Here is a 20579-nt window from a genome sequence, read left to right as displayed (position 1 = left end):
GGCCTTGACATGCAAGCTTTTCCCTTTTTGCCCTGCTGTGCTATGACTGGAGAGATGAATGGAAGGAGAGCAAAGTGTCTGCACTTCATCAGACGCAGGTGGGCAATAAACTGCTACTGTTGCCTGCCAGGAATAAACTCTGTCAAGGCCTCAGCAAGACATTGTTTCATGTCCTTTCTGAGTGGAATAAGGTCACTGCATCCCTAGAAGACATTCTATTATCTCTAAGGTATTACTTGTAACTCGGCAAGTGGCATGTTTTATGGGGGTTGATTTAAAAGAGAAATCTCATCTTTTTATTTTTTATGCCAAACAATGAAATATTTATAAGTAAGGTCAAGCTGCCTGCAGTATTTCAGAAGATTCATATTAAATTTGAATAAAAGTAGTCTACGTACTACAAAGACTCCACCTCTCACCTTATTTAGAGTAAAGCTATTTGAAAACACTCAATAACACTACAGTTTATACCCTGAGCTGTATGCAGAATTCTTAGAAAATGTGTACAAAACTATATTTGCATCTGATATGAATTAAAAAAAGAAATAATAATGAAAGCAAATCTATTTATTCACATTAAAAACACCCAACTACAGAGATCTTAGAAGAGGATCTGCAGAATAAAAATGGCATACTTTAATAGATTTCTTAGACCTGAATAAGCTGATGTACTTGCCATTAAATCCTATGCCATAATACCTGTATATGTTATTCAAAAGCTTCATATGTTATATTTAATTGATTTGATTAATCTAATTCTAGCTTTAGGAAGACACATAGAATGCTAATTTTAAGGTGGTAAAACTTGTAAAAATGACTATACAGATTTTCCATACTGACTGTTTTTAAATCTTTTAGTCAGATGTTTCTGTGATTAAGAACAATTATTAGCATTCCATATTTTTTTTTTACATTTTATTGACAAATACATCAAGTGTATGCAAAAACTCAATATTTACAGTGTTGCCCCTTATTTTTCAAGGCTTTTACAATTGGCCCTAGCTGCTGGATATTTGCTTCAGGGCCAAATCATGACTGATAATAAGCACTTTGTCATGGTTCACATTCAGAATTCGATCGGGTGACCATCTTTACTGGGCTACAGTCCTTTTTTTCTCTGTCCAAATACTGATGGGTTCTTTTCACTTGGTTTTCCTTTCTAAGTTGGCTTCTCTCCAGGAGTTTTCCATTTTCCCTTTTAGCCCTGTCCTATCACATTTTGGGATGGGTTTTATATGTTCACCTTTCACTTACCTCACTTGCTGGCTATACTTCCATGGAGATTTTAGTTTCGAGTTCCAGCTCTTCAACTACAGGTTTACCTTGTCCGGTAAGACCCAGTTGTTAGTCCTGCTGTGAATCTGTGAGTTTTTCTCCTCAGCACCTTCCCATTCTCTGCATTTTGGGGTCTTGGAGGTTTCACTTATTTTGTTTGTTGCGTTTGGTTCTCCTTACTTATCCTGGTCTATTCTTCGTGAACATGCTTTAGATTCTCACCCTGGGTTCTTGTGTACCCCTGTATACTTTCCTCAACCTTTGTTGGATTTGTGTTGCAGCCTCACCTCAGGTTCTCGGGAGGTACGAGAAACCCGTCAAAGGCCTTTTAGGGAGCTAGGTCTGAGGATTTGTATTTAGTTGTGCAGCTAGGGCCTTTTCTAGTCTGTACAGGGACTCACTGAGTACAGGTGTGACTTCTCCCTGGTAGATTTTTCCTTCTGTTACTTGTGTGAGAGTGTGAGCAGGATCCTAACACCATTCTTGTCTAATCAATGCTTGGAGTTTTTAGCAACTTTCATGCTTATGTTTGGAACACTATTTCAAAAAGGCAAAAGTGCTAACTAAGTGGCTTGGTGAACAAAACGTGGAAACTTTGGATCCAGGACCAGTAAAAGTCCCAGATCTCAATTACATTGTGACGTTGTGGTCAATCCAAAGAAAGTTGGTAGACAAACACAGAAATTGTAATAAACTCCAAGCACTGATTAGGAAGAATGGGCTGCTATCAGCCAGGATTTGGCCCAGAAGCTGATGTCCAGCCCATCAGGGCAAATTGCAGAAGTCTTACAAAGTAGGTCACTGTAAATATTGAGTGTTTACATTAACTTGCTATATTTGTCAATAAATCACTATGTGTGGACAATCCAAAAATATAAAGACAATTGGACAAGAATATGTATAAAAATATTTTTAATCTTTAATTAATCTGATTTAGGCAATCATAAAAATATGTAAAAACAAGTGCCAATGGCATACCAAAAAAATATTATACAATCACAATATACATATATATGATCATTCATGAGGACTGTCAAATAAGATGTATAACAATGTAATAATATATCTCCATATCACACACAGATATTTATAAAGGATTAAGTGCATAAAAGTATAAACAATATGTAAACTAAAAAATATATGTAACCAATTACCACAAACCACAGCAGAGTGATTCTACCCACAATTGGGTTGTAAACTAATATATAAATCCATATTACCAATATGCCATAGTGGTGAACAAACCTATAACACAGTGTATAACCATATAATAACGCTCAAAACTGTGTGAACCAGTGTGAATGTTGCATACCCGTGGTGTGGAGACAGCCTCAAGGTAATGCCCGGCACTCCCCGACGCGTGTTTCGGAACCAGCGTCCTTCGTCAGGGGGGTGACGTATTGCTTAATGCCCCAGTTTAAATAAGGAGATACCAGGTGGATGGTTGATGACCGAACGCTGCTGGCGCATGCGCGGCAGGAGCAACCCGGAAGACATGCACAGAAAGGCGTCATGTGATCAGGCGCGTCAGGGAAGCCCGGCGCGTCATGCACATAAAGACGCCCACTGTCATGGCACCGGGAACACATGCAGCGCATGCGCACACGTCCGACCACAAAAGCACCCACAATGATCACTCCATGACCAGGTATCGATGAGGAATTGCACTGGAGACTGACAATGTAGTGCAAGTGAAACCAAATAAAATACAATGAAAAATGTGATAGCAAAGAAATGCAAAGAGATGACACCGAAAAAGAAAAATTAGATAAGTAAATGTGACAGTGAATATAAAAAATGTATGTATAAAATATGTATTGCTTTTTATATATATTGTTTTAATATATCTTGTATTTTATTTCATTTTATTTAGTGGTATATGTGATCGAGATTCTGCTTGTGTACTGTTTGAAAAATCGTGGGATGATTTTGGAAGAATCGAGATGTGCCAACAATACTGACAAAAGTGTTATTTGACTATGATACTTTGTATATGTTGTTAATATATTATGCACTATCTTGAAGTTTTTGATAAGTGTGTCTTTTTATATTGTTTGATATATGATCTCTGATGTAATGTAATATCTAGATTAATAAGGGGGTTTAGATATAGTGATATATTGTCATTATGTTTCCCCCCCCCCCTCTTGTGCTTGCCATTATGTTGTATATGCACATGTATTCTTTGTATTATTGTTTATATTCACTGTCACATTTACTTATCTAATTTTTCTCTTTCGGTGTCATCTCTTTGCATTTCTTTGCTATCACATTTTTCATTGTATTTTATTTGGTTTCACTTGCACTACATTGTCAGTCTCCAGTGCAATTCCTCATCGATACCTGGTCATGGAGTGATCATTGTGGGTGCTTTTGTGGTCGGACGTGTGCGCATGCGCTGCATGTGTTCCCGGTGCCATGACAGTGGGCGTCTTTATGTGCATGACGCGCCGGGCTTCCCTGACGCGCCTGATCACATGACGCCTTTCTGTGCATGTCTTCCGGGTTGCTCCTGCCGCGCATGCGCCAGCAGCGTTCGGTCATCAACCATCCACCTGGTATCTCCTTATTTAAACTGGGGCATTAAGCAATACGTCACCCCCCTGACGAAGGACGCTGGTTCCGAAACGCGCGTCGGGGAGTGCCGGGCATTACCTTGAGGCTGTCTCCACACCACGGGTATGCAACATTCACACTGGTTCACACAGTTTTGAGTGTTATTATATGGTTATAAACTGTGTTATAGGTTTGTTCACCACTATGGCATATTGGTAATATGGATTTATATATTAGTTTACAACCCAATTGTGGGTAGAATCACTCTGCAGTGGTATGTGGTAATTGGTTACATATATTTTTTAGTTTACATATTGTTTATACTTTTATGCACTTAATCCTTTATAAATATCTGTGTGTGATATGGAGATATATTATTACATTGTTATACATCTTATTTGACAGTCCTCATGAATGATCATATATATGTATATTGTGATTGTATAATATTTTTTTGGTATGCCATTGGCACTTGTTTTTACATATTTTTATGATTGCCTAAATCGGATTAATTAAAGATTAAAAATATTTTTATACATATTCTTGTCCAATTGTCTTTATATTTTTGGATTGTCCACACATAGTGGTTTGTTCTTACTATAGTATCGAATGGTTTCCATTCAAATCTATGACATACAAGGAGTAATTTAATATGTGTATTATTTGATTTTATATTATTTTATTATGTAAAGATTGGTACAATATTTTGTTATTCTCCTTCTGTGGTGTCTATTTTGTTACTAATCTATTTGTCAATAAATGTATAAAGACTTCTGAAATGCTTATAATTGTACTTCAGTAGCCATAAGAACAACTGACTAAAAGCTCTAAAAACACTGAAGCTGTAATCTTTGCGAAAACCAAAATTTGTGTCAGTCTCAAAACTTTTGACCAAGACTGTATTGTGACATTTAGTGCCAGATTCTCCTAGAGAGTCAATTACCCAAATAGTCCTTTCTGTGCCTTTGGATCATCAATTTTTAAGTAATATACTAAAAATATTTTACACTGTAAGAGGGTTTATTTTTACTTTGTTTGAAGGCAATGCACTTCTCAAATTGCAAATGTGTATTTAAAATAATTGGCAGCTTTTTTTAATAATAGCCCCCAATACCATCTGTACTATACAATCAGCATCTGCCGGGTATGATGCAGGCTCAGCTCTTGAGACAGTTCTATAAACTTGAACTTGGCGTGTGACAGCTTACAATCATTTACTAAAAATGTCCTTTATAATTTAGGGAATTTACTTACATGAAGTTGACACATCCAGTTCCAGCTGGTGGAGCGATCCATACAAAGCTGAGGTTTGTTGTTGGCAGGTGGCTTACGTGCGAAGCCACCACACTGCACATGAACTGAGTTCCAAACTGGTGATCCGACATTATACCTGAAGAAATATATCAAACGACCATTGAGGCAGTTTTAATCACATTCATTGAAAAGCAAAGCACAATATACCTATACATTAAAAAGGAAAGTGTAGGAGTTACAAATTTATTGAGAAACGACTGATATTTTTTGAAATCCTAACTGCGGAAACATGGATCAGTTGAGCATTAACTCATTTTGGTCTACTCTTTCACAGCAGACAGTCTGTCTTGTCTATCTAGGATGTAGAGGGTAAATGTTCCTCACCCAGTGCCTTGAAAATGTAATCATACCCCGTGACCTTTTCCACATTTTTTCACATTACACTCACAAACTTAAATGTAGTTTATTGGGACTGTACGTGATATTCCAATACAAAGTAGCAAGTATTTGTGAAGTGCAAAGGAAGGTATGCAACGTTTTCTAAATATTTTAAACAGATGTCTTAAAATTGTGATGCACATTTGGATTTAGCCCCCTTGAGTCAACAAGTTGTAGGACCACCTTTCAATGCAATTACTGCTGCAAGTCTTTTGGGGTATGTCTCTACCAGCTTTGCACATCTAGAGGCTGAAATTTTTGTCCATTCATTCTTACAAACTAGCTTTAGCTCAGTGAGATTGGATGGAGAACATGTGTGAACAGCAGTTTTCAAGTCTTGCATGAGATTCTCAAAGGAATTTAGGTCTGGTCTATGACTGGGACATTCAAACACATGAATATGCTCTGATCTAAACCATTCCATTGTAGCTCTGGCAGTATGTTTAGGGTCATTGTACTGCTGAAGGGTGAACCTATGGCCCCAGGCTCAAATCTCTTGCAGCATGTAACATGTTTTCCTCCAGGATTGCCCTGCATTTAGCTCCATCTATCTTCCTCTCAACTCTGACCAGCTTCCATGTCCTTGCTGAAAACGCATCACCATGGCATGATGTTGCCACCACCATGTTTGACAGTGGGGATGGCATATTCAGGGTGATGTGCAGTTAGTTTTTGGCCACACATCATTTTGCAATTAACCCCAAAACTTCTATTTTAGTTTCATCTGACCAGAGCTTTCCACATGCTAGCTGTATTCCCTACATGGCTGTTTGCAAACTGCAAATGGGACATCTCATTGCTTGTTTTCAAAAACGCCTTTCATTTTGCCACTCTTAAATGAAAGGCCAGATTTGTGAAGTATATGATCAATAGTTGACCTGTGGACAGATTTTCCCACCTGAGCTGTGGATCATGCAGCTTCTCTAGAGTGACCATGGGCCTTTTGTCTGCTTCTCTAGTTAATGCTCTCCTTGATTGAGATGTCAGTTTATGTACACTGCTGTAATGCTAATGTCGGTGTCCCTGCATACTCCCTCTCCTTCCTACCATCAGGGACGCCGACATACTCACTGCCATAATTGCTCAGTGGTGTCTTTCTGTCCTGCAGTGGTTTCCTGCACCTGGGACCATGCATAACGCACTGTCTCCTGGTAGTGTGCTTAATGCGCACGCTCCCTGCCTCTTAAGGGGGTAGCGCGCACACTCTGAACCTACTTCAAGCCAATAGCTGGGAGGTATCTAGTATTTGAGGTACACTCCCCTGTAGGGAGGTGTTTACAGTTTGAGTTTGTCCCTGTTACTTGTCAGGTCCCTGAACCTATTCCTGAGCCAATTCCAGAACCTATTCTATTAGAACCTTTTGTTTAACCCACCTAGTCTTCACCTGAACCTGTGCCTAGTCTGAACCTAAACCTATGCCTGAACCTATTCTGTTAGAACCTGAACCTGTTGTTGAATCCGCCCAGTCTGCACCTGAACCTATTCTATTAGAATCTGAGCCTGTTGTTGAACCTGCCCTAATCTAAACCTGAACCTGTGACTGAACCTCCTCTGTTATAACCTGAACCTGTTGCTGAAACCACTCCATCAATATCTGAACCTGAAACTGCTCCAGTGGTACCAAATCAGAAACGGTTCTAGCGGTACTCAAACCTGAAACCGCACACGTGGTACCTGAACCTCCACCTGTGTCCATCTTGTCAAGTGTTCCAGGATCTGCACTGTCTGAATCTGCACCAGTGTCAGTCCTGTCAAGTGTCCCTGGATCCGCACTGTTTGAACCTGCACTAATGTTCGTCCTGTCAAGTGTTCCAGGATTCACACTGTCTGAATCTGCAATAATGTCAGTCATGTCGTATTCCAGGATTCGCACTGTCTGAACATGTATCAGTATCCAGACCTGCGTTGGACTCAGAGTTTGTGCCTGCAATCCTGATCCTTGGGGTCAGGGGTCACAATATTAGGGACTGCCCTTGGAGTGGTACCAGGAGGCCACCTACAGCTCAAGCCAAACTCCATCATCAGGAGCTTTAGTGAAAACCAGTTAGTTGCTAAGCCATGCCTCTCCAAAGGTAAGCCAGATCCATGGCGCAGTGGGTTCATGATCCACGTGTGTGACATCTGCCATGTATTAGCAGGTTTGCAGTTGTGTCATACTCCTTCCATTTTTGGATGATGGATTAAACAGTGTTCCGTGAGATTTTCAGAACTTGGGCTATTTTTTTTATAACCTAACCCTGCTTTACTCGTCGCAACTTTATTCCTGACCTGTCTGATGTGTTCTTTGGTTTTTATGATGCTGTTTGTGCTCTAATTTTCTCAAGAAAACCTCTGAGAACCTCACAGAACAGCTGTAGTTATAATGAGAATAAATTATACACAGGAGGACTCACTTTACCAATTATGTTACTTCTATAGGCAATTGGTTTTATTTTATTTATGGGTATCTGAGTACAGGGGAATGAATACAAATGCACATCACAGATTTCTATTTTTTAAATATTTAAAAAGCAATATAACAATTCCTTTACACTTCACAGATACTAGTTCCTTTATGTTGATATATCACATGAAATCCCAATAAAATACATTTAAGTTAGTGGGTATAACATGAAAAAATGTAATGTAATTTATCTCAAATAGCATCTATACTTAAAGGAAACCTGACAGGTGATCATGCATGCTGCCCAAACCGTGGGTAGAATGTATCAGCCACTAGCTATTCGATCACAGTCAGAGGTATGTTTGACTCTGAAATACTGCGGCATTCCAGAGAAGAACACACTTTTAATAGCTGCTGGGGAAGGAGCCACACTGTGCACTAGTCATACATTTGGTTACACAGTCGCTTAAACCTGCCCGCTGACAGTGATTCACAACTCTAATCAATTTGATTCTTTTGTACAAAAAAAGGATTTGGATTCTTCTTAATGTGAAATGAGTCCCTTTGTTTGACAGTGATTTTGAGATTTATTGTTTTTTTCATGGCATGTTGTACTTCATGTTAGAGGTAAATATTTGGTCAATATGATTTGAGCTTATTTATGAAAATATCGAAGATTTTAAAGAAAATTTAGCAATTTTCAAACTTTAAATCTGTATGCCCTTAAACCGGGTAGTTATACCACACCAAGTAGTTAATAAATGACATTTACCACATTTCTACTTCACATCAGCATAATTTTTTAAATATATTTTCTGTTATTGTGATGGAAATATATATATACCATATATACTCGCGTATAAGCCGAGATTTTCAGCCCATTACGCGAGTCATATAGCAGGGGAGTAAAAAAATGAGAGAAGCCAGCGCTGCTTGTGGTCAGAACGCAATACATAAAGTGCATATGCACATATTAATTTCTAGCTGTATTCAAAATGAGATATTTGGCAAAAAATTGATCAATCATTTGAGCCACCCCGCCGTGCCAAGGCAATCTCATGTGGGGCAGTCCTACTCTGTTTAATGCATTTAGGAGACCGTAATGGCTCAGTGAATATAAAAAACGTAGAGTAGGACTGCCCCATATGAGATTGCCTTGGCGTGGTGGGGTGGCTCAAATGATTGATCAATTTTTTGCCAAATATCTCATTTTGAATACAGTTAGAAATTAATATGTGCATATGCACTTTATGTATTGCGTTCTGGCCATAAGCAGCGCTGGCTTCTCCCATTTTTTGCTTGATGTTGGTTTGTGGCTGACCACCACTGTTGCCGTGCATGCTGGCTTATGTTCGCCATTTTTTCTGTGTTCACTGTGATGGATCTAGGCTGCTGTGCACACACAGCAGCCCGGCCCTGCCCCAAGCTCTATTTAATTGTGCACCTGTGTCACCTTTCATCTGTGTTTGCTGGTCAGGTGAGTGTGGAGGTTAAACCTGAGATATCTATATCCAGACCTGGTTGGCATTTATCTGCGCTCACTTCTTCTGGCTACATGGGAGTCATTAAGTAATGTTTCAGGTACAGATTGCATTCAATATGGTCTTGCTTTTAATGCACTTAGGAGACCGTAATGGCTCAGCAAATATAAAAAACGTAGAGTAGGACTGCCCCATATGAGATTGCCTTGGCGTGGCGGCTCAAATGATTGATCAATTTTTTGCCAAATATCTCATTTTGAATACAGTTAGAAATTAATATGTGCATATGCACTTTATGTATTGCGTTCTGACCATAAGCAGCGCTGGCATCTCCCCTTTTTTGCTTGATATACCAGGGGGTCAGCGGGGGAGTCAGGTCATACTTACCCCCTCCCTGGTGCAGTCTCTGCAGCCCCCCGCTTCTCCCAGGTCTCAGGCTCCTTCCTACAGCGGTCACCTGGTACCGCTCATTAAAGTCATGAATATGCGCATATTTATGACTTTAATGAGCGGTACCACGTGACCGCTGCAGGAAGGAGCCTGAGACCAGGAGAAGGGTCTGCACAGAGACCGCGCCAGGAGAGGGTAAGTATATGCTACATTTACCGATCCCCAGTCCATTGCTGCGCACTGCTCTGCTGTCTTTCGTCCTCTGTCTGTGATGTTCAAGCAGAGGGCACGATGTCGCAGTCAGTGCGCGCCCTCTGCCTGAACGTCACTGACAGAGGGACCCAGCAAACACGCCCCTGCGCAGCAATGGACGGAGAATTGGTAAGTATCGCCAGTGCCGGAGTCCTGAGCCAGCGGTGACCCCGGCACCTGGCCCCCCGCAATGGAAAGGTAAGCATTTCTTTTTTTTCTATTTGATGAGGCAGAAGCAGCATATGCGGGGTATACTATGGAGCATCTTATGGAGAAGCATATGGGGGTATGCTATGGAGCACCTTATAGAGCAGCATATGAGGGGTATACTATGGAGCACCTTATGGAGCAGCATATGGGGGTATACTATGGAGCACCTTATGGAGCAGCATATGGGGGTATACTATGGAGCACCTTATGGAGCAGCATATGGGGGTACACTATGGAGCACCTTATGGAGCAGCATATGGGGGGTATACTATGGAGCACCTTATGGAGCAGCATATGGGGGGTATACTATGGAGCACCTTATGGAGCAGCATATGGGGGGTATACTATGGAGCACCTTATGGAGCAGCATATGGGGGGTATACTATGGGGCACCTTATGGAGCAGCATATGGGGGGTATACTATGGGGCACCAGATACATGCATCCATCATCATAAACACCTTAAGCATAAGAGTCTATACTAGCGCATGGCTGAGCGGCCATGCGACTCTTTTATAGCGGCGTCCTTCTGGGACCTTCCCAGTAGTGGACCAATCAGAGAAGGAATGGGACCTGCACATGTGACCTCCAACCTCCAGTGAGAGGTCGTCCCACGGGCATGCTCAGTAGGCAAAATACAGGACTTAGTCCCTGGAGCGTCTGCTTGCTGCTGATTCAAGCATGGTGTTACAGCAGAGCCTGAAGAAGCAATCAGACACCTAGCATTAGCCTGGGCAAGACGCCTGGACCGACGCCTCTGATGAGCAGGAATCTCTGCGGCCACAGAGGAATGGGAGACCATAGAGGACATGGCTTGAGAGTCCACCTGTGCAGTAGGGGAAACTCGACGCCTAACATATGGGGGCATAATCTATGGAGCATCTTATGGGGCCCATCATGAACTGTATGAAGCATTACATGGGGCTCCTGATTCAATATGGATATTCAAAAACATTTAACCTACTGATGTCTCAATTAATTTTACATTTATTGGTATCTTTTTTTATTTTTGAAATTTACCAGTAGCTGCTGCATTTTCCATCCTAGGCTTATATGCGAGTCAATAAGTTTCCCCATTTTTTGTGGCAAAATTAGTGGGGGTCAGCTTATACACGGGTTGGCTTATACACGAGTATATACGGTATATATTTCATGTAGATCTAACATGTATATATACTCATATATAATCACAGCTAATATATACACTATAATCCACTGCATTAAAATGGCTGCCACAAAACAGACAGCTCTTTGGGACTTTCCAAGATAAGAAAAGAACAACACCAGATTTGCTAAAGTTATGAGTAGATGTCTCAACTTTGTCCTGATTCCAAAAGGCGACAGTTACACTTTAGTTACTTAATCAGCATCTTGCCATGCATTAATCACAATATATTCCATACATATATTTAGATAGCCAATAACATTGAAGCTTGACCATATGGTAATTAGCTAACCAACCCATTACATACGCAATTATAAAACAATGTATGTACTGTACAAAAAACCATCAGTATTGATGGAATGTTATTCTGTCACCATGAGTGTACAGTGTCATTCTTGAGCACTCAAAATACTCAGTTTAATTGGGAACAGCCGCAGCACACACAGGGATAGATTTATCCTAACCAAATTTCCATAACATTAGGAAGTTTAACAGCAATTTCTTATTTTTCCAACAAGTTAACAAAATCTATTAAATTAGGGACCATATTCCATTTGAAGTGACTTTGAGGGACCTCCTATGTGACAGAAAATACCCAAAAGTGACACTATTTTAAAAAATACTCCCTGCAAAGTGCTGAAAACCACATTCAAGAAGTTGATGAACCCTTCAGGAGATTCACCGAAATTAAAGCAATGTGGAATAAAAATATGAAAATTTTACTTTTTCCTACATAAATATTGCTTTAGTCCCAAATTTTAAATTTTCAAAAGGGTAACAGGAGAAAATGGACAATACAATTTGTTGTGAAGTTTTTCCGGAGAACACTGATACCTCACATGTGGTGGAAAACTATCGTTTGGGCACAAGGCAGTGCTCTGAAGGGAAAGAGCACCATTCAACTTTTGCAGCGCAAAATTGGCCATGTTGCAATTGCAGAGCCCCTGATGTGTCTAAACAGTGGAAACTCCTGACAAGTTACCCATTTTGGAAACTACACCCCTGAAGGAATTTATCTAGAGGTGTGGTGAGCACCTTGAACCAGCTGGTGCCTCAAAGAATTGGATAACATTGAGCAATAACAATTAAAAAAATATCACATTTTTCCACAAAAATGTTGCTTTGGCCCCAAATTTTTAATTTTCATAAGGTAACAGAACCAATTAACCATATAATTTGATGTGCAATTTCTCCTGAGTACACTAATACCCCATATGTGTTGTAAAACTACTGTTTAGGTACCTGGCAGGGTTCGGAGGGGAAGGAGCACCTTTTGACTTTTGGAATGCAAGAATGGCTGCAATAGTAAGCGGACACCATGTAGCATTTGCAGAGCCCCTGATGTGCCTAAATAATGGAAACCCCTCCACAAGTGACCCCATTTTGGATGCTACACTCCTCGAGAGGTGTGGTGAGCACAGGTGATTCACAGAATTTTTTAACGTTGAACCGTAAAAACAAAAGAAAAAAAATTAATTTTTAGCACAAAAAGGTTGCTTTATCCCCAAATTTTTCCTTTACACAAGGGTAACAGGAGAAAATTGACCAATACATCTGTTCTGCAAATACACTTTAATACACCGATACCTTACATATCATGGAAAACTAATTGTGACGCACAGTGCAAAGCTCAGAAGTTGGATTTCAGTTTTTGCTGGAATGTTTTGAGGGTGCTATGTCATATTGGCAGAACACCTGAGGCATCAGAACAGTAGGGCCCCTCCAAAAGGGACCCAATTTTACAATATACACTTCTCAATTAATCTAATGATATAGTGATTATATTGACACCACGGGTGTGTCACAATATTTTATACCATTGGACGGAAAATAAAAAATAATTATATTTTATTATATTATGGGGTATTACCGCATAATATAATATAATAAAATGGACCCCAAAATCTATTGTGCAATTTCTCCTGAGAAAGCTGAAATCCTATATGTTGAGAAAAATTACTGTTTGGATGCATGGAAGAGCTCGGAAGGAAAGGAGCGCCATTTGACTTTTTGCATGCAAGATTTGCTGGAATGATTAGCGAACATGTCACATTTGGAGAGCCCCTGTTGTGCCTAAACAGTGAAAATTCCCCATAAGTGACACCATTTTGGAAACTAGACCCATTAGTAGACTTAACTAGACGTGTGGTGAACACATTGAACCCCTAAATGCTTCACAGAACTTTAGAATATTAAGCCGAAAAAATAAAAAAATATTTTTTCCACAAAAATTTCCTTTTAGTCCCATTTTTTTTTCACAAGGTAATGAGAAATGGACCCCAAATTTTGTTGTGCAATTTGTCCTAAGTACGCAGATACCCCATATGTCGTGAAAAACTTCTGTTTGGGTGCACGACAGGGCTTAGAAAGGATGGAGTGATGTTTTGGAATGCAGATTTTTATGGAATGCTCTGAAGGTGTCATGTCACATTTGGAGATCCCCTGATGTGCCTAAACAGTGGAAACTCCCCACAAGTGACAAGACTTTGCAAACTAGACCCCTCAAGGAATGTAGTTGTGTGGTAAGCACTTTGACCCCCCCCCGATGCTTCACAGACGTTTATAATGTAAAGTCGTGAACATAAAATAATAAAAATTTTCCCACTAAAATGTTATTTTAACCCCAATTTTTTTTATTTTTACAAGCTAACAGGTAAAATGGACCCTAAAATTTGTTGTGAAATTGAGTATGAAGATACCTTCTATGTGGTGGTAAACTACTGTTTGGGTGCACGACAAGGCTCAGAAAAAAAGGTGTGACGTTTTGGAATGTAAACTTTGATGGAATGGTGTGCTGGTGTCATGTCACATTTGGAGAGACCCTGATGTGCCAAAACAGTAGAAAACCCCCACAAGTGACTGTTTTGGAAACTAGACCCCTCAAGGTATCTATTGAGATGTGTCGTGATCACCTTGAACCCACAGGTACTTCACATAATTTTACAACTTTGATATGTGTAAATAACGAAAATATATTTTTCACCCAAAAATGTTGTTTTAGCCCCCAATTTTTTCATTTTCATTTTCACAAGGATAGCAGGAGAAAATGGACCCCAATATTTTTTGTGCAATTGCTCCTGAGTACGCCAATACCCAATATGTGGTCGAAAACTACTTTTGAAGAACAGTGTACTGCTCAGAAGGGAAGAGGTGCCATATTGGAGTTCAGATTTTACTGGACTGGTTTGAGGATGCCATGTCAGCAGAACCCCCTATAACAGACACCATTTTACAAACTACACCTCCCAATGAATTCATATAGCAGTGCAGTGATCATTTTGACACCACAGATGGATCACAGAATTTGATACCATTGGGCTGTGAAGAAAAAATAATTACATTTTTACCATCAAAATTTTGTTTTAGTCCCAGATTTTACATTTTCACACTGGGAAATAGGTAAAAATGACACCAAAATGTGTCCCACAATTTCTGCTGAATGTGGAAATAACACATATGTGGCTGTAAGTACTGTTAGCCACACGGTGATACTTTGGGGGGATGGAGTGCTCCTTGCCTCCTGGAGTGTAGATTTTCCTAAAATAGTTTGCGGACTCCATATACAAAATCCCTATGTGTCAGAAGGGCAGAATTCCTCTTCAAGTGACCCCATTTAGGAAATTATACCCCTTTCGGAATTCATCTACATGTGTAGTGACGATGTTGACTCCATGGATGTTTTCCAAAAAGCAGTAATGGATATGCTGAGTGAAAATTGCAAACTGCCTTTGTAGTGACCAGTACATTGTACTTACCAGTACATTCTGCCCAGCTCATGGTTCTGGAGACATGCACATGTAAATTAGGCGGGCTCTCATCGCTACAGAAATGCCAAAAATGTGGACACTAAATGTGGTTTAGGTACACTGTGAGGCTCAGAAGAGAGAGGTTCATTTGGATTTGGGAGCGCAGAATTCTCTTTATTTCGTTTGGGGTGCAATGAGCCATTTTGCTTTTCCAGAGCCTTTATACTACCAGTAATGTGGAAGACCGCTATATTTCCACTGAAATGTGACGGACTTGAGTGGCGACTTGCTTTTTTTGTGATTTGAAGCTTTTATTGGGAATATTTTACATAATGTTTGGGATCACATTTATCTGGCGCTCTATGCTGAACACTTACTTTGGGGTTTCCATCTAAAGCTCCGAGTGATGTGATTTATATGAAACTCCAGAGTGAGCAATTCACTATAATGAGGCAATAGAATTACTCTGGACTTCACCTGGTCTCTGTTCAGCATTGTCTTTCTTTTCAGAAGTGCGCAAAAAGTGGCTGACGGCGCTTTTATGCATGCCTAAAAAGACATTGCCGAATCACACGCCAGACAGCATCCACAGTGCTTTCATCTGCCTCAGGATTCCGTCTGAATTACATATTTCAGAGATTTACACAGAAGCTGCGGTGTAGGCACTCAGCTTAAAGAGCAGGATAAATGTGAGCCGCGCATTACTGCAATCTTTAGGAGGCAGAATGAACAAATCAACCGCAGCTGAAGAATTGGTTTTATCAATTTTTTTTGTCGTTCCTTGTGTGGTATAAGTGATTAGATCTAAAGAAGTGATTAGAGCTATATATTTTTCATATCTCTGCCAACAGAGTCATGTGACAGCTTTTTTTTGCGAGATTTATTACCGTTTTTCTTGGTACCATTTTTGAGCACATGACATCTTTTGATCGCCTTCTATTCCAATTCTTGGGAGGCAGAATGAACAAAAACCAGCAATTCAGGAATTATATATTTATTTATTTTTTTTTTTTTTCAATGCCATTCTGCTTGTGGTAAAATTGATAAAGTAGCTTTATTCTTTGGGTCAGTAGGATTACAGTGATACTACATTTACAATTTTTATGTTTCGGTGCTTTACACAATAACTATTTTATAGAAAAAATAATTATTTTTGCATTGCTGTATTCTGAGAGCCATCACTTTTTTATTTTTCCGCTGATTGAGCTGCATGGCAGCTTGTTTTTTGAGGGACAAGATGATGTTTTCAGCGATACCATTTTTATCTACATTCGTTTTTTTGATAGAGCTTTACTTCACTTTTTATTTGGATATATGATTACTAGAGTTGAGCAAAACGGGTCGAAAAAATTCAAAAGTCGCCGACTTTCGCCAAAGTCGGGTTTCATGAAACGAAACCCGACCATAGGGTGAGGTCGGCCACGAGGTCGGCGACCATCCCGCCAAAGTCGCGTTTCAAAAGATGCTTTTGCACCCTTTTTCAGCCAATCAGGAAGGACAGACACTGTGGGCAACGTGATGACATAGGCAGCGGTTACCACCATGTTTGTGAAGGGCATGCAAGTGATTGGCTTGCTTTGTGTGGCGTCACAAAAGGGCGTGCACGCCGACCGCCATGTTACTTATGCTGATCTCAGAATAGGGAGAGCTGCTGCTGCTGCTGATTCTGTAGGGAGAGCGTTAGGCAGGGAAGAAGATACCAAAAACTACTTCTGCTGCTAGCGATTTTGCCTGTACAACACACCAGTTACTGTGCAGCGCAAGGGGAGGCTATATTTTGGTGCATCAGCTCTGTTGGTTATTAGGCTGCCTTTTAAGGCTCCCTGATAGCTGCATTGCTGTTTTCACACTACTGAGCAAACTGCTTTTTTCAAAACAATCCAAATGTTATTCTTTTGTCCTTTTGAGTTACTGAGCGTTCATTTTTTCACACACCGTACAGCGGTGTACGCTCCTCACACAGTAAGGTGTACCGGCTGTTATCACGGCCAAATTGAAGCTGTGTGTGACTCTGTAAGAAAAAGCCGAGGAGTTTGTCCGTTCTTACAGATCTACACTCTAGGGAGATTCCAATTCTGCCCAATTCTATATACACCTTGTAGTTAGTCATACACTAGGCAATTTCTGCCTGTCACATTGCGGTGTAATCTATACTGGGCCTGAGACAATAGTTCAGCGTCCTCCAATCTACAGTGAGATTAAAATTCTCACCAATACTCTATACAGCTTCTGCCTTCTCATACCCCAGCCAATTTCTGCCTGTCACATAGCGGTGTAATCTATACTGGGCCTGAGACAATAGTTCAGCGTCCTCCAATCTACATTGAGATTCAAATTCTCACCAATACTATATACAGCTTTTGCCCTCTCATACTCCAGCCAATTTCTGCCTGTCACATTGCGGTGTAATCTATACTGGGCCTGAGACAATAGTTCAGCGTCCTCCAATCTACAGTGAGATTCAAATTCTCACCAATACTCTATAGACCCTTTACCTTGTTTTACAGTACCATATAGCTGTTGTTATTTTGGGTACCTTTTTAAAAAAAAATGAAGAAGTATGGTGGAAGAGGCCATGGAAGTGGGCGAGGGTTGCCAGCTGGTCCTGATGGTGGTGTTGGTGGTGGTGCTTCTGCTGGTTATGGCAAAAGCACAATAGCACCTAAGGCAGGAGGTGGTGAGCCGGCATCATTGTCTGGCTCCACAAGGCCTCATAGGCTCCCTTTTCTGTGAGTAGGTAAACCGCTTTTAAAGCCAGAGCGTCAGTAACAGGTTTTGGCTTACATTGCTGACACAGCCTCCAGCTCTATAGCCTCCTCTTCTGAAGTTTCAAAAAATAAAAACACTGAGTCGTCAGTGGAGGCTACTGGTCAGGAAACCTTTCCTTTGTTACCAAAAGTGAAGGATGCGGCAGGCCGCACTACAGATTACTCCATGGAGCTCTTTTCTCATACCTTGCCTGGGTTATCAAGTCAAATCGTGAATTCCCCAGTCCAAGATGAATCTGACATGGAGTGCACTGATGCACAGCCACTGCTAGATTTATCTGCTGGTACATTCACTCAGAGCACTACATTGTCCTCGCAGTGTACTGAGCTAGAATGTGACCCTGATGAAACTCAGGTGCCCCTTCCCACATACTATACCACCACACACAGTGACACAGAGGAAGGTGCACATGACATTGAAGAGGAGGTGATGGATTACTCAGTTGTTAACCCAGATTGGCATCCATTGGGGGAAGAGGGTGCCGCTGCCAATAGCTCAGAAGAGGAGGAGGAGCATCCGCAGCAGGCATCGACATCGCAACAGCTGTTATCTGGCAGTTCCGGAGCAGTCCAAAAACGGGTTACAAAAAGCAAAAGCGTTGCAGGACAGCTTGGCCAGACGGTCAAAATAGCACAGCGTGCAAGGCCTCAAAATGTCGTTCATAGTAGGAAGAGTGCAGTGTGGCACTTTTTTGAACAAAATCCTAATGATTAGGCAAAGGTTATCTGTAAGAAGTGCGCAAAGATCTTTTCTAACAAAGCCATCCCAGCCCTCCACCTTCATGTGAAAGACCGCATTGTCCATGCACTCAAGCAATCAGTGAGTGGAAAGGTGCACCTCATAACTGATGCATGGTCCAGTAGGCATGGCCAGGGCCGTTACATGTCCATCACTGCACACTGGGTTAATGTGGTGGATGCAGGGTCCACAGGGGACAGCGGTGGTGGGACAGTGCTGCCTAGCCCACGGTATAGGAAACAGTTGGCTGTAGGCGTTCGACCCCCCTCCTCCAGAAGCGAAAGCTCATCCATAGAGCGGAGTCGCATGAGCACTTCATCTGCAGCTGCCAGTGTTGCACACGAGGTGTCCCCCTATCGATCAGCTAGTGGAAAGCGTCAGCAGGCTGAGTTGAAGATGATGTGTTTGGGCGACAGACACACCGCGGAGGTACTGGCCGACTACTTTCAGCGACAAACTGAGTCATGGCTGGGCAGTCTACATCTTGAGGCAGGCAAGGTAGTTAGTGATAACGGCCGGAATTTTGTGGCAGCCATAGGGCTTTCAAAACTCAGACACATACCTTGCTTGGCTGACACCTTGAACCTGGTGGTGCAGTGCTTCCTCAATAATTATCCGGAGTTAACAGGCCTGCTCCATAAGGTTCGAAAACTGTGCTCGCACATCCGCCGGTCGCCGGTACACTCCAGTCGTATGCAGAAGCTGCAGCGATTGCTCCACCTTCCCAAGCACCACCTAATTATCGACGTTGCAACAAGGTGGAACTCCACCCTGCACATGGTTGAGCAGCTGTGCGAACAGAGGCAGGCCGTAATGCATTTGTGGGAGGATAGACGGGCAGGCACTTTGAGGGCAGACATGGAGTTGACAGGTGTGCAGTGGTCGAAGCTGAAAGACCTCTGTAAAGTCCTTCAGTGTTTTGAGGAATGCACACGGCTGGTAAGCGCAGATGATGCCATCATAAGCATGAGCATCCCACTTATGCGTCTGCTCATGCAAACTTTGACGCACATTAAGGAGCAGGCGTCTGCAGCCGAGGTAGATGAGGAGGAAGAGGAGGAGGGAAGCCTTGATGACAGTCAGCCATTGTCTGCTCCGGGACCTCTCCTGGACGAGGTGGAGGAAGAAGAGGAAGAGGAGGAGGATGATGATGGTGATGATTATTTAGGGGAGGAGGATGCTTCTCATGGGGCAAGAGAAAATGTTGGCATGGCAAGGTCTGGTACAGGGTTTGTGCGTGACTGGAGGGATGTGGATTTGCCAGAAAGTGCTCCTCCACCCAGCACTCGCAGTGCATCATTGACACCGGGAACATTGGTCCACATGTCAAATTATGCCTTGCAGATCCTAAAAAGGGACCCCCGCATTGCCAAAATGATGAACGATGATTACTACTGGTTGGCCAGCATCCTGGATCCACGCTATAAAGGCAAATTCCAAAACATAATGCCACAGGAGAACCTTAACCTAATATTGGCTAACAAACAAGCAACTCTGGTAAACCGGTTGGTTGAGGCATTTCCAGCACACAGCAGCGGTGATGGTTCTCACACGAGGCGTAGGGGCCGGGGGCAACTTGGAAGCGGTGTTGTTGGTGGACACATCAGAAGTGGCATTGGAGACAGGGGTTTCATGACCATGTTGTGGACTGATTTTTCAAGTCCCGCTCACACGACTGGTAATACTGCATCGATTGAAAGTGACAGGAGACAGCAGTTGTCAACTATGGTTACAAACTACTTCTCGTCCCATATCGATGTTCTCCCGCACAGGTCATTCCCATTTGACTATTGGGACGCTAAACTGGACACCTGGACTGAATTGGCACAATATGCCTTACAGGAGCTCGCTTGCCCAGCTGCAAGTGTGCTATCAGAAAGAGTCTTCAGTGCAACTGGATCAATCCTGACAGAAAAAAATACC

General features: G+C 41.6%; 1 protein-coding gene across 3 annotated transcripts in view; it reads right to left on the bottom strand.

Moving 5' to 3' along the window:
- RELN (reelin) overlaps positions 1-20579 on the bottom strand; it is a 1162997-nt gene that overhangs the window by 827103 nt on the left and 315315 nt on the right. For all 3 annotated transcript variants that reach the window (XM_073573631.1, XM_073573629.1, XM_073573630.1), the window contains exon 3: positions 5086-5221. In XM_073573631.1, coding sequence (XP_073429732.1) covers positions 5086-5221 — 136 coding nt within the window. The remainder of the gene's footprint in view (positions 1-5085; positions 5222-20579) is intronic.

Source organism: Dendrobates tinctorius, unplaced genomic scaffold (assembly GCF_039654945.1).
Source record: "Dendrobates tinctorius isolate UK_male_01 unplaced genomic scaffold, ASM3965494v1 ptg000035l, whole genome shotgun sequence".
Lineage (NCBI taxonomy): Eukaryota > Metazoa > Chordata > Amphibia > Anura > Dendrobatidae > Dendrobates > Dendrobates tinctorius.
The sequence above is the reverse complement of the archived record's forward strand: the minus strand, read 5'-3'. Positions and strand labels throughout refer to the sequence as shown.